Source organism: Dipodomys merriami, unplaced genomic scaffold (assembly GCF_024711535.1).
Source record: "Dipodomys merriami isolate MVZ:Mamm:240054 unplaced genomic scaffold, mDipMer1.0.p SCAF_8, whole genome shotgun sequence".
Taxonomy (NCBI): Eukaryota; Metazoa; Chordata; class Mammalia; order Rodentia; family Heteromyidae; genus Dipodomys; species Dipodomys merriami.
This window is the reverse complement of record NW_027206401.1, coordinates 25,235,660-25,251,493: the sequence shown is the minus strand read 5'-3', so window position 1 is coordinate 25,251,493 and position 15,834 is coordinate 25,235,660. Positions and strand designations below refer to the sequence as shown.

Here is a 15,834-nt window from a genome sequence, read left to right as displayed (position 1 = left end):
GAATTGGATTGAAGACAAAACCTAGGATTTAGACTAGTATAGCTATATATAAAATAATATTGCGCAAATCTTTTAGCAATAGAACAAGGGGAACCCAGGCATGCTGACTCACAGGTGGTACTTCAGCTTGATCAATGTCTTGGGTGTTATTATAGCCAAGAAAATATAGTTTATTTACGCAGAGCTAACTTGGAAACAGATTGTGGTAGGCGGAGCTTTAGAGACAAAAGATCTCAGTCTCTACTTAAAACCACACAAGTGGCACACAGCATCTTGGGTTACCTGTGGGAATTCATACAACAAGATTAAGAAATCCACACGCCTTCTTTCCACCTTTGAACTATCTGCCTTCAATTCTTGCATCTTACCACCAAAGGAAAAAGTAACCATGGAGACAAAGCAAAAAAACCAAACCTTCTCCCCTTCCAAAGACTCTTTCAAGGTCTTCCAAGTGAGCCATTCTTACCTTCCTACTCTTTGGTTCCATCTCTATAGCAGACAAAGTAACGTTTTTGTTTTGTTTTGTTGTCAGTCGTTGGGCTTGAACTCTGGGCCTGGGCACTGTCCCTCAGCTCTTCCCCTCAAGGCTATTGCTCTACTACTTAAGCTCTACTACTATTGCTCTACTACTTAAGCCACAGCACCACTTCTGGATTTCTGGTAGTTTATTGGAGATAAGAGTCTCACGGCTTTCCTGCGTGGGCTGGCTTTGAACCGCGATCCTCAGATCTTGCCTCCTGAGTAGCTAGAATTACAGGCATGAGCTACCAGCACTCGGCAGTAATGGTTTTTTTTTTTTTTTATATGAAAGCATTTTACTCAGTCAAAAAATTTTGAAAGATGTGAAAATTACCTAAAGGTGTCTTATTTCAAATGTTTCTAAGATTTTTTCAAATCTTAAGGAAATGGAAAAACCTCTATTAGGTCAAAATGGAGATTAAAAGTAATTTAGACAATCAATCTGAAGCTTACAATTCTGTGACATAAATTCAGTGTTTGGGAGGTTCTTCCGACCCTTATTTCCCAGTATTTATATCCTTTGCTTCATCACCATAGAAAAACAAAAATGATCCAGTAGACAGAAACAAATAATTAAAATTAAATCAGAATTAAGTGAAATAGAATCCAAAAAAATCCTCCCTAAACCAAAACAAAACAAAGAGTTGGTTCTTTGAAAAAATTAATAAAATGACAGACCCTTAGCAAATCTTATCAGAAAAAAAGAGAACACACCCACCAAACTCAGAGTTGAGAAAGGAAACATCACTATAGAAACAACCAAGATTCAGAATATAATAAGGGGATATTTCTCAAACCTTTAGGCTAATAAGTTTGAGAACCTGAAAGATATTGACATGCCCAAACTAAACCAAGATGATTTAAACCAACTTAACAGACCCATTTCAAGCATCAAAATAGAAACACCAATAAGAAACCTCCCATCTAAGAAAAACCCAGGACCGGATGGATTTACAGCAGAATTCTACAAGGCCTTCAAAGCAGAGCTCACACCAATACTCCTCCAACTCACCCCCACCCAACCCTCCTCCTCCCCCACCAAAGTTGTAAGGTCAGATAAGTTGATGTTAGGGAAATGAACCCTAAGATATGTATTCAAATTTTTTTTCTTTCATGCGATTGTTTCTAACACATTTATAAGATTATTTCTTTGTTGCTTTGTATGTCCCTCCCCCACAGTATAACCCCTGCTTTCACTGTATTTGATGTTGTTATAATTTGTGGAGGGGAAGGGAAAAAACCAAACTCTTTCTATGATGCCATCATAACCCTCATCCCAAAACCATGCAGGGATTCATCAAAGAAAGAGAACTATAGACCCATATTTTTTATGAACATCAATGCAAAACTTCTCAATAAAATTTTGGCCAATAGACTTCAACAACTCATCAAAAAAATCTTACACTATGATCAAACAGGATTCATTTCAGGGATGCAAAGCTGGTTCAATATATGCAAATCAAATAATATAATTCATCACATCAACAAGAGCAAGGATAAGAACCACATGATTATCTCAATAGAGAAAAAGCATTTGACAAGATCCAACATACCTTTATGCTGAAAGCTCCGGAAAAACTAGGAATCCATGGAACATTCCTCACTATAATAAAGGCTGTTTATGACAAACCTACAGCCAGCATTATACTAAATAGTGAAAAGTTAAAGCCATTTCCTCTAAATTCAGGAACGAGACAAAGATATCTGCTCTCTCCACTCCTCTTCAACTTAGTATTAGAGTGCCTAGCTAGGGCAATAACACAAGATGCAAACATAAATGGGGATTCAAATTGGGAAAGGTGAACTAAAACTCTCCCTCTTTGCAGATGACATGATCTTGTATTTAAAGAACCCCATGGACTCCACTCACAAGTTACTTGAGCTGATTCAAAACTTTGGCAAAGTAGCAGGGCATAAAATTAACCCTCAGAAATCAACATCTTTCCCTTATGCCAATAACGAGAAGAGCGCAGCTGAAATTAGGAAAGCAATTCCTTTTGTAATAGCCCCACAAAAAACAAAATACCTAGGAGTTAACTTAAAGTGGTGAAGGACCTCTATGACAAAAACTTTAAAAACCTGAAAAAGGAAATTAAAACAGTGCTAAGGAAGTGGAAAAACTTCCCAGGCTCCTGGATTGGGAGGATTAGCATCATGAAAATGGCAATACTGCCAAAGCTATATACAAATTCAATGTGATACCTATCAATACCAACCTCATTCCTCAATGAAATAGAAGAAGCAATCCAAAAATTCATATGGTACAAGAAAAGATCCCAAATAGCAAAAACAAACAAAAAATTCTTAGCAGAAAGAACAGCGCTGGAGGAATTTCAAATTTCAAACTACTACAAAGCCATGGTAATCAAAACAGCTTGGTACTGGCACAAGAACAGACCTGAGGACCAATGGAATAGAACTGAAGACCCAGAAATGAACCTGCAGACCTATAGCCACCAATAGCTTCAATAAGGGAGCCAAAAAAATAAATGGAAGAAAGACAGCTGGCAAAATTGGTTAAACACATGTAGAAAACTAAAATTAGATCATTATATATCACCCTGCACCAGAATCAACTCCAAATGGATCAAAGACCTCAAAGTCAAAGCAGACACCCTGAAAACATTACAGGAAGGAATAGGAGAAACACTAGGGCTCCTTGGCAGAGGCCACATTTTCTTAGTACAGACCCAGAAACACAACAAAGGTTGTATAAATGGTTGCATGAAACTACAGAGATTCTGCATGGCAAAGGACATAGCCCAGGGACTGGGAGAAGATCTTCACTAGCAATACAACCGACAAGGGTCTCATATCTAAAATATACTTAGAACTCAAAAAATTAAACCCCCCAACAAGAAATCCTCAGAGAAACAACTGCCCGATTGATAAGTGGGCTAAAGACTTAAAGAGAGTGTTCTCTGAAGAAGAAATAAGAATAGCCTGTATTTGATGTTGGTATACTTTGTGGAGGGGAAGGGAAAAAACAAATTGCTTAAATAGAGATACAGGTGGACCCACTGCAGCAATGAGATGTGCAAAACGTTATGTCGAAAAACGAACTTTACAACTTGCGGGGGGAGATGGGAGGGGATGGAAAGGGGAAACAAAGGAGGAGGCAACAACACTTGATAAGAAACATATTCATTACCTTGCCTGTGTAATTGTAACCCTCTGTACAGTATTTTCACAATTAAAAAAAAAAAAAGAATGGCCACTGACACACGAAGAAATGCTCATCTCTAGCTATAAAAGAAATGCAAATCATGACAATCATGACAACATTGAGATTCCACCTCACTCCAGTTAGAATGGCTATCATCAAGAACTCTAAGATGCTGGAGGGGATGTAGCCAAAAGGGAACCCTACTGCATTGTTGGTGGGAATGTAAACTTATTATGACTTTTTTGGTTGTTTTTGCTGGGGGTTGGGAGAGCCAGTGTCTCCCTAAGTACTTAAGACTGGCTGGTACTAACTCAGGAAAAAAAAATGTTTCCAAAGCCCATACTAAAAGAATGGGGTGCACTCATCACCATAACTATAGAGGAAAGAAAGCATAAATAGGAGAATCACAGTCCTTGCTGGCCCAACCAAAAGAGAACTGCATAGCAAGCACAAAACCCAGTGCTGAAGCCCCAGTACCAGAAGAGAGAAATAAGAAGAAAGAGGAGACTATAGTCATAATATTACATGTATATCCTATGAAATTGAGGGGAAGAGTTGGATTGTAAGAAATGAGGGATAATAATGAAAGTGGGGACAAGACCAAGATGCATTGTACTTATAAATTGATTAGTTGAATGGAAATTCCCTTGTACAACTACTTAAAGATAATAAAAAATATAATTAAAAAATAAACCACCTATCATCTAAAGAGAAGAAAAAGAAAAAGAAAAAAAGCTCATAAACATAAAATATATAAGAGAATGAGAGAAAGAGAAATAATTCAAAGGCCCAGAACTTCAAGTTTTCCCAGGTTATTTAAAGAAAAAAATGACCACGAGATAGTAACATTCTTGCCTCAAACTGCTTTTGGAGACATGACTCACATGGTTTGGTATGCAAGCTATTCATTTAATTGGATCCTGACTACACCTATAATTCTTTAAAGGTGTCTCATTTAAAGTCTGAACATTGAATGATGCAATCTTACTTTTATCTGTACAATTTTAACTTCATCAAATCTTGTATCAGCAAGGGATTTCCTCGTCTGGCCTCTTCGGTGTCCAAATTTGTACTTATTTCTCATTACTTGTTCATCATCTTCTATAGGCCTTCGAACATATTTAAAACGATCTTTGAGGGCTCGTTTCCATAAAAACTGTGTAAAATTAAACAGGTTAGTTATATTTTTTTACAGGAGATTAGAAAAAACACTAAGTGTTAAATTCTTTATTTGTTTATCATCTTTGGGCTTGAAATCGTAATAGAAGTAATGGATCTATCCTTTGATTTATCCTTACAATAACTTTGGAACATTATTATACAAATTATAATCCTAAATTGAGGAAATTGAATCAGAAAAACACAATAGGAATGCTACTAAAATAATGTTAGGCAAGGTTTTGGCAAGAAGGAAGTAACTATTTTTTTGTTTTACAACAAAAGTCTCCATAAGATTATTTCTTGCCCTTCAGGGAGTATCACAATCTCAGTCGGGAAGTCCCACATCTAGACCAGCTCTAGTACATATTACCGAAGGAACTATTAGCAGGTGATCTGATCATCAATGGAAAAATAGACTCAGTCTTGTCAGCTGCAATGGTTTTTGAGGAAAGTCAAATGAGCTATTATTTCAAGGTGGACTGAGAAAAATAGGATGACTGGACCACAGGTCACTTACAAAGCCACAGCCGTCCTCATCCAGGAATGGATGGGCCTGCAGTAAGGCATTGACCACATCATTGTACTGCTGGGTGGTGGGATACCTGTTAACCACAAGAAAGAGTCATTTCACTTCAAAGAGCCTACATTCAAGAGGAGTCTATATTATAGTCACTTTTGAGACATTTTCCCATAAAACAAAATAGACATTGGAATATTGTGCATGTGGGACTTCTATCCTGTGTCATCCAAGAGCTGAAAATTTGATTCTAAATGAACTTCTACTCTGCTCAGAAAGCAGATCCTCTCCCCAAACTGAAAGTCTTCCCTGTTACTACTTACAGCGAGCCATCCAGGTATTTAGTCATGTCGGCCTGGAGAAACTCAATGATGCGTATCCTCATGCTGTGATCTGGACACTGCTGCTCCGTTAACATGCACTTGACATCATAAGGAAACTCAGGTAAAATGTAGGACTTGGTCCATTGTAATGCTTTGTTCCTTGCTAGAATATGTTTCACGTTTCTTCTGCGAAATAAAAACACAAGAGCAGTGAAGTCCTATTTCAAATCTTGGGACAACTTACTACTTCTCTATGCTTGGAGAACATGTGACGCAAACCACTTTCCTGCGACCTAAATATATAAAATCATGGATCCATTTCCCATTCATTCATGTGCTCATACACATTTGAAGGTTTATCTGATGTCTCTGGGTATTTTTTCCCCTTTGCACATGCACCAATACTTACAATTCTTTTTTAAAAGGGCCATTCTAATATAGATTTTTAGAATAAGGCCTGCAGTTGAAAAGAATACTAACTCATGTGTCTTGAAGAGGTGACTTGTAATACACAGCTCAAAACTGCAAAAGTTCTCGGAAAATTGCAATTATGTAAAATCAAATGAGGCCTGCAATAAATTAGTCTTAGTTACTGATTAAGAATTTTTTTCTACTCTATTCTGCTTCTGAAATATAGAGTATACCTGATTTAGTTGTTTGTTATTTCAATAAGAAATATTGAGTTAATAAAAGAAACATTGAGTTAATAAATTAAAAACAAATATCTGATATTCTGCTTTCATTCACTGGAAGTTTCTTCAACAGATGATAGAAAATTATAACTTCTAAAAACTAATTCATGGTTGCCTAAAGTCTGAAAGTAGCCAAAAATGCATAGTTAGAGTGGTTGCACAAAAATTACTAAACATAAACTTACTATAATTAACTGACTTTTTACTTCAAAAGGTGAATTTTATGTCATCAATAAGTAAAATTAAGTCTCAGGAATACTTTAAAACCTTCACATTAGTGGCTGACTCTTGGGTGTATAAAAAGAAGACTCTAATAGTAAAGTTTACAAGCATCAGTTAACCAAAGGCACCAGGTAACTCTCAATCTATTTCACCAATGGGATTGACTGAGATGCAAGTGAAGGAATAGTAGACAACAAAGAAATTTCTAGTTTCTTTTTTATTTTTTATTTTTTGTATGTTTTTTATTGTGAAAATACTGTACAGAGGAGTTACAGTTACATGAGCAAGGTAATGAGTACATTTCCTATTGAGTACTGTTGCCTCCTCCTTTGTAAACAAAGAATTTTCGAAACTAACCAAGCTAGGTAAATTTTCTGAAGACAATGGATTTCTTGGTAACTCAAATAAAATTCTGATGAGTTTTCAAGGGCTAAACTTCTTTCAGTATCATAGGTCATCTTTTAAAAGAAAAGAGTAGTTCTATCAAAAGATAGAATTAGAAAGCTGGAGAAAGTACTCTCATCTCTTTCTCTGATAAGCTCTCACACTTCTTCAATGGTGGGAAAAATCTGCTGGCTATAATACACACACCTACAGTTCAATACTACAACACAGCAACTGGCAATTCTCAGAAATTTTACTGTATTTGATATTAATATAATTTGTTGAGGGGAAGAGAAAAAACAAATTGTTTAAATAGGGATACAGGTGGACCCATTGCAACAATGAGATGTATAAGATGTTATGTCAAAAACGAACTTTACAACTTTGGCATGGGGGGGGATAGGGGGATGGGAAGGGATGGGAAGGGAAACAAAGGAGGAGGCAACAATGCTTGATAAGAAATGCATTCATTATCTTGCCCATGTAACCCCTCTCTACAGTATTTTCACAATTAAAAAAGAAAAAGAAATTTCTGCACCAGCCCAAAATATTTTTCAATACATTTTTCTCTCATATTGCTAATTCATTCAAATAATATGCATTGGGAATCTAATATATACCTGGTATTTTTGTACATTTCCCATTTCCTTCTACAATTCATTGTCTGGCCTTTGCCTCCTATAGCCAAATTATCTCTCCCTTATCTACAGAGACCAGGGGTTAGTTTGGTTGACTGTGCTTTGTGGCTCTCCGGGATTTTAAGAAGGCAAGTGACTAACCTGGTATCAGTACATTCTAGCATACCTTTCCTTTTTTATTTTTGCCATTTTGTTGTATATATATTTGTGTATGTTTGCGTATATGTGTTGTGTATGCATAGGCTTATTTCTATTAAACACAGAATATAAATAGACACATACAGGATCTATTAAAGATCTATTAAAGAGTTATCAGGCAAAATCAGAGGCATCAAATATTCTTTTTATTTATATTGAAACTAAAATACATGTACTTGGAAGTGATCCAAACTATCTTAGCTAATACAAATCAAAATGAGTATTATGTAAGGCAGTCCCATCAGAAAGTAGTTCAATCTAATTTAGAAACAAGTAACTGCTAGAATAACCATTTCCTACTGGTAAAATTACTTTTGCATTAAACTAAATATTTATCATTATGTTAAAATTATTCATAATAATTTGCTGAGCTAGAATTGGGCAGAGCACCAAAAAAAGCCACTGTAAAATAAGTGCCGGGCACAAAGAACTCTCCATTGCAAAGGATGCTACTAATTCTGTTCATACTTCACAGCTATTTATTTATTTATTTATTTATAAAATCACCACCACAACATAACAGCTCTCAAAAAAATTTAAAAATAGTTGCTCTCTAATTTAGTGGATCTCAAACCTAGATCCATAGAAAATTAACCAGAAAGCTTTAAAATCATATAAATGCTAACCCTGATCTCTGTTTAAGTGAACCAAAATCTACTCTTTACTAAGCACTCAGCTCATATAAGCATTAAAATACAACTTACAATAAAGTTAAGCCAAAAGTTTGACAATTGGTGGCATTATTATTACACTTAAAATTTTTTGTTGAATAGAGACATGCTAATTTTATGTATTCATAGGACACAAGGTCCTATTATTTATGATACAATGGTATATAGTGAAGGTGGAATTACTGAATCAGGCTAGCTAACATTATTGTTTTTTCCTTCCTTTTAACTGAAATAGTATATTCTTTGACTATGCAGTTTTTATGATCATAAGCATCATAAAAATCTCATTAGCTCTCCAACTTTGTGTAACTGTAGTGAGAGTAGAAAATCATTCATTTTTTTCTGCCCTCAAAAAGCAGACATCATATTTGTATGGAATTTACATACAATAAGGAAGATCATCCTGTTAAGACAGGTTCAATTGAGTACCCTAAGGAAAACATCTGAACACACAGAAGAGAAGCTGATTGTTGGAAGGGAGCAGAGGAGAGACAAAAACTATACATGGCAGGAACTATTTCTTACTATAGTATATATAGCAATGCTTAGTGTAGCTGCAGCCCAGTACTTGAAGAAAGGAGCTATGGCAGTTTGAAACAATTCTGTGGCTCCCTACTTCCTACTTAAACTCCAAACATGACCTCTGCTTTTTCTTGACTCCTTTATCATACATATTCTCTTGCTCATTGCTTCATTGTGATTACTTTCTCAAAGGTCTATGGTATCCTACTTACAAACCAAAGGGCTTAAGGGGAGGTTAGGGGGATCAAGAAATGTAGGAAGGAATGGTAGACAAATGCAGTCATAATTCTCAATGTACATATGTGAAAATGAAACTAGGAAACTTGAGGAGCTCAGTAGGGATGGAGATGGTAGTGGGAGAGAATGATGAACGAAATGCTTGGTCAAAATGTACTGGGTCTGAGTACAAAAAACAAGTTGTAGGGCTAAAACTTTAACAGAAAATCTGGAGTGTTTGTAGCCTACAGAACTAGTCTGTGGACAAGGAGAGGAACATCCCAGAAAAGAATGTGCACATGAAGAGCAGCACCAAATTCCATACACAAACTGTTCCAATCTTTGGGATATTCATAGTCCAATTAAAAGAAAAATAACCAAATAAATTTAAGCTAATGTCTAAAAGACAAATTTTTCTCATTTATGTTTAAGGCCAAACAATTTTCCTGCTCGCTAAAACAACACTCAGAGTGAACAGTCTTCACATAGAAACATTTACAATCTAAAGCTATATAAAATATCAAAAGAAAAAATAAAGAAGGAAGGAAGGAAAGAACAAAACAATATTGGATGTGTCATTATTTATGTTGTCCATAAGAATATTGCAATTGTTATAGACATGATAATCTCCCTGATTTCTGGCAATGTCATCCATATATTAAATGACATTGAGTAAGGATTCTTCTATCACTAGCAGTGATACATGGTACAGTGGACATGGTAAGCAGGGATCCAGGTTACTATGTAAATAACTAGTAGCACCTTCAGAATCCCATTTCTATCCAGTATCCCTGAAGGTGTCTGTTTCCTGGTCAGGAGGGCAACTCTGAGCCAGGTCCCTGTTGTATTGATCATTCTTTTAAGTTCCTGATGATTCTTCAGAAGAGAGTAACCATGATTTAGAAACGCATTTGGATATAAAATTTCACATTTGGAAAGAAAACCTGGATTTGTTCTTCACAGTTAAACTCCATTTGCAGTTATTGCATGTTTGCAATAATTTTTTTTTTCCCTTGTGAAAGTGGATGATATTACTTTGGGGACAAAGTAAATTCTTAAACTTCTTCACTAGAAAGCTAAAGTATTTAGAGAATTTTACTTCCCTGCTTCTTTAAAAATAGTGTGTTAAACTGGAAGTGTCACTGTGGCTCACGGTGGCACAGCGCTAGCCTTGAGCCGAAGAGCTGAGGGACAGTGCCTAGGCCCAGAGTTCAAGCCCCAGAACTGATAAAAAAAAAAAAATAATGTGCTAGTTGAACTATAGTTTTCTGGCTGGTTGAAACTGTGGCTTTCAATTTAGTTGATTCTCACGTTCAAGGAACTTTGTTATTTTTAAAAACTCAGCTCTACAAATAAAGCAGCAATGGGATTTTTTCAGGTATGTTCTCAGAAAAAAAGAAAATTCAGTAGTATATAACCTACTTAACATCTCAGAATTTAATTTTACATGCTTAATGATTAGAATAACTCATAATATGGTACAATAATAAGAACATTATACTATCTAATTATGAGCCACTACACAATGTAAAATTTCAGATCTGACAAGAAGCACGCTTCACTAAATCTCCAAAAATTACTCCCCAGCAGCCAGCAGTTGTCCCACAAGTGCTGTCTCGGGCTTATCTTATGCTGTCACCTCGGGTGGATCCTGCACCCTGCTCTCTTGGTCCTAAGGTGTTTTTCCCTGTCTGAATACTCTACATGGCTCTGTTGGACATTCATCTATTCTCTACTGCCTACCTTGATTTTCCTGTTATATTGGAGCTGTCTCATAACTAGGACTTAAAAATATACAAATTGTCTTTATAGTTCCAATTTCACAGGGAATATGCTGAAGGGAAGAGAGACAATCCCCACAAAATCCCTAGTCCCTGGGATACAACAAGAACCCCAAAAGCCAGAACTTCAACTGTTATATATCTCCCAGTTTAACTCACTGGGACTACATCTAAATCTACATAGGTACTTACACATATTTTTGTTAAATTGTTTCTATAGGTTGTGATATTGCTATGGGAGGGTGAAGAAAGCCACTGCTCCTCCCTTACCCTAGTTTCAGCTAAAACTGTAAATCCATTCATTTTTGCCTTTATTTCATGCTATTTTTCTCTATAACTGGGCTGGTTGTTGGACTCAGAACCAGGTCCTCATAGTCAGGGTAACAGGTAACAGAATTTGACAGCCATGAAGGGATTGTTATCTCCGATAATGTCATCTAGGAACATGTTCCCAGACTGTTGAGTTGTGGCTGCAAAGGGAGAATGGAGATAGTTCATATAGCTGTGAAACCTCATTTTGTTTCAGGACTCTTTGAACAAGATCAATGGCCCTTTGCCACTTGAGATAAAATGGAAAAATGAATGTCTTGGAAACTATGGGCCCAATGTTTGTTCCCCTGGTGACTTTGTAATGTTGTGTCCAGCTTCTTCCTGTTTTTTCTTGTCATATGTGGCTTTCTCATGAGCCAATTTGGGCTTAACTTTTCTTAAACTGTCTGTCTGACTTGGGTTTTCTGTGCTGTGGATTATATTTTTAGAGGAAATTTGCAGAGATGTTAAGAGACATAGGGAACTATGTATATTTGGAGATGCTAGTTGCATAGAATGGAAAGTGCTAACTAGTTTGGAGTCCTCTAGAGAAGATTTGATTGTGATTTATGATTTTATTATGATGTATATTTATGTCATGTGTACAGAATGAGTACTTTGAGATGAAGGACTCGAACTAACTGACTGGAGTATCTCTGGCCACCTTTTGCATTTTTGAGCTCATGAGCATTTTCATTTGTTTTGTTTTTGCTTTTCTGATAAATTCACATATTAGTTCTGTGTACTGAAATTAGTATGTCTTTGTTTTGTTTTGCTTAGTTTTGTTTGATAAGAGGTTTTGGCTCTCTCTGATTATTCTTTTATACTAAAATAACATTATTCCTCGAAATTCCTTAGAGGATTGTTATTCAGTAGAAATGTATACATCAAAAAATAAGTTTCAGATTGTTTGAGAGAACAGAAAAAGAAGTCTGAAGGCTTTTTAGAAAACCTACTGTTACACAACGTTTGCTTAAGAGCAGATAAGGCTTGAAAATCTTATTCAATCACATAACAAGATGGCCTCTACCTGTTTCAGTTTGTCATTAATATAATTAGAATTTAGCTCTCAATTCATAACCATAGAAAATTAGTATTACTATGCTGCTTTGTCTTATGACAAAAATTTTAGCATACCTAGCTCTCTGAAAAATGAGTTAATTTAAATGTATTGACAATATAAAAAAATGGTGTCCTTAGAACTGCTAATTTATATACTAGCCAATAAGGATATTTTAACTTTCTATGTCTGTTTATGAAGGGTTTTCTTTGGTAAAGAAAAGTTTTTGTCTGGGATCCTAAATTTCATAGAAAATCTAAAAATACCTATTAAAAACCAAATTGAGGAAAAACAAACTTCATGATAGAGCTAAGACATATGAGTTATATATAAATAAATTAAAATGATGCTAAATATAGTCCTTCTTAACAATCTACAAAAAGATAATATATTTGGATCTATTAAATTTACATAAGTTATCAATATTAAAAACACAAAACTAAGCAAGGAAAACAACAATAAAATCTTGTATCATCAGATGATGGAGTCTTATGCTAGTAATCCTAGCTATTAAGGAGTCTGAAATTCGAGGATCACAGTTCATGGGCAAGAAAGTCTGTGAGACTCTTATCTCTGAGTAATCACTTAAAGACTGAAAGTGGAGCTGTGGCTCAAAGTGATAGAGTACTAGCCATAATCAAAAGACCTCAGGGATGGTGCTTAGGCACTGAGTTGAAGCCCCACAACTGACAAAATCAAAAAACAAAAAACCTTGAGTTCAAGCCCCACAACTGACAAAATCAAAAAAACAAAAAACAAAAAACCTTGTATCATATGAGGCAATGCTGTCATTTCAAATCTGATTTATGTTTGTCTTAATTAAATAACTGTCATTGTATTTATGGGATGCATTTGTACATAAGCAATGATATTTTGTCATTAGCATTATTTCCTAAGCCTATGAAAAGCCTAAACCTTAGAACACTTTACCAAGTTGATGTCCTCCAAACTAAAATTGTTGGCATGATAGGCTTTTTCAGGCTTATGTGTGTGTTGCTCATTGTTTTATAACTATCATTATTGAAGATAATTGGATGTGCCTAAATGCTGTGGAAGTCCAAGCATGGCCACTTCTGATAATTGAAAGGATTGGATATTAGTCACCTAGGGAATATATCTGCAACCAGCATCAATTTAACTGGGGACTTATGTCATTTAACATTTTGTAATTGGATAAAGGTAACCTATTGCCAATATTTCACAGGATTCAAGGTTGGATGCATTTTTTTTTTGGTGGGGGGGGGTCCGGTCGTGGGGCCTGAACTCTGGGCATGGGCACTGTCCCTCAGCTCTTCAGCTCAAGGCTAGTGCTCAACCACCACAGCGCCACTTCCGGCTTTTTTTCTTTTTGCTTATGTGGTGCTGAGGAATCAAACCCAGGGCCTCAGGCATGCAAGGCAAGTGCTCTACCACTGAGCCACCTTCCCAGCCCTGGATGCATTTTTAAAGGATAAGAAAACCCTGGTCAATTAAAGAGTGGGAAAATAAAAATATGACAAGTTTTCAGGGCATGAAAAAAGAGGAATTATAATAGGACTCCCTCAAAATTAGTACTTCAAAAAACTATCTTTTTCAGCTCTAGTCCCACAGGAAATAAAATAGAGACAGCTCTCGAGAATCCTCACTCCCCTGCTTCTAGAACCAAGAAGGTACAGTAAGAACTACAAAAAATGGTATTGCACTTTTGTAACTTATCTCCCAGTTCAACTCACTAGGACCCACAGCGTTTGTTCATTTTCTATAAACTGTGAAACTGCTATAGGGAAGGCAAAGGAAGACATAAAATGATTCTCATCTGCAGTTTGCAGAAACTGTAAATAAAAGCATTTTTCCATTTTGTATATTTTATGATATTTTCTAACTCATGAAGGCAAGGGAATAGACCCAGAGCCAGGCTATAATGGCAAAGGGCTCTGTTCACACTTTGTCTTTTTGTGTAGAATGGTTTATAATAAAAAATATCATAGAAAGATTTTAGGAAATACATGATTAGATTTTATAAAATCCTACAACAGAAAAATCTATTTTTGGGTTCTGTAAACCTTTGACTGATTGTGTATATAACATCTTTCAAAAAAGAAGGTTCTCTTCTAATAAAACAGCTCACTGATAGCAATTAAATAACAAGGGACCAAGGTGAAAAGATACATCAAATCATTAGGCCCTAAATTGTTAAGCCTTCACATTTGACCTATAACCCAAAGCAGGATTTCCAGCACTGGCAGAGAGAGATGGAGGCAGCTAGAAATACCAAAGTTCCAAGGGCTGAATTGAAATCATCCATTTCATTGTATTCCACACTGCAGTATAGATTGATAGGGTACCATCAACTCTAATACTAAATGGCATGTGATGCTAGAAACATCTAAAAACTTAAATGTTATGGGAACATAAATTAAGAAGTGAAAGCTAGGAAATGCTAGACATCTGTTTAAGGAATCTGCTGTCATCTTATCCTGGAATAAAGAAGGATGTTTTGAAACACATCTTCACAGTAATGAACACATTTTATCAGACTACAAGTTTAAGCAGAAATGTAGCTGCTGTGTTAATAATGCCAGTAACCTTACCAAGAGTTTCTTCTCTTATGAAAACAAAGAAAGTAAGAACTTTTATTAATCTGAGTCTAGGAAGGCTATCTTCTGGCTTTGTTTTTATTATTTCTTTTTTAAAGAAATTTGTTTCAGTTTTTTTTGTATGTTGCCCAGATTGGCTTAGAACTAACTATGTGTTCTCAAACTGGAAACCTTCCTGTGTGAGCCTTCCACTCTACTTCTTTGTCTTTTGGTACATTGTGACACTAATATGAACAGGGTGGACACAGAATTCTCTCTTTCTGACTCTCTTTCTCTGTCTCTCTCTCTCTGTGTGTCTCTGTCTGTCTCTCTCTCTGTCTGTCTCTCTGTCTATGTCTGTGTCATCTGTCTATCTGTCTGTCTGTCTTCTGTCTCTGTCTCTGTCTCTGTCTCTCTCTCAAGTTGTAGCCAAAGCTATAAATAAATTCATTTCCTCACTTCTTTCTGTATATGTTATTTTCTCTTAATGTGGCTTGCTCAGACCTACAGCCAGGTCTTATGGCAGGGGGCAACAGAGACACAATAAAGGGATGTATGCTGACCTGGGGAAGAAGATGAGCAACAGAACATTTGTCTAACACAAATGAGGTCCCAAGTCTCTGGGTTTAATTCCCAGCAAAGAATTTTAAAAAAGAGAGATGCAAAGGCACACCCATACAAACTTGTCAGCAAGTAAGGAATAACAATGTCAAACACTGGCACTCTATGGCATGTGGAGACCAAGAAGGAAACTCTATTGTGTTATTGCAACTGATGACATCAATCACTAGTTCAGACATTGTTTGCCTCAATTCTTAGGACTCTGATGTTTACTTATTATATATATATATATATGTATATGTATACAATTTTATATAATATATAATTTATATACTTATA

The 15,834-nt window shown here is 35.8% G+C and overlaps 1 protein-coding gene across 1 annotated transcript in view; it reads right to left on the bottom strand.

Annotated features, from left to right (window-relative positions):
• Positions 1-15,834, bottom strand: part of Samd3 (sterile alpha motif domain containing 3) — a 45,446-nt gene that overhangs the window by 17,511 nt on the left and 12,101 nt on the right. The window contains exons 5-7 of the mRNA XM_070011078.1: positions 5,687-5,872; positions 5,364-5,448; positions 4,674-4,841 (exon numbers count right to left, since the gene is read on the bottom strand). Of these exons, the coding sequence (XP_069867179.1) occupies positions 4,674-4,841; positions 5,364-5,448; positions 5,687-5,872 (439 nt within the window). The remainder of the gene's footprint in view (positions 1-4,673; positions 4,842-5,363; positions 5,449-5,686; positions 5,873-15,834) is intronic.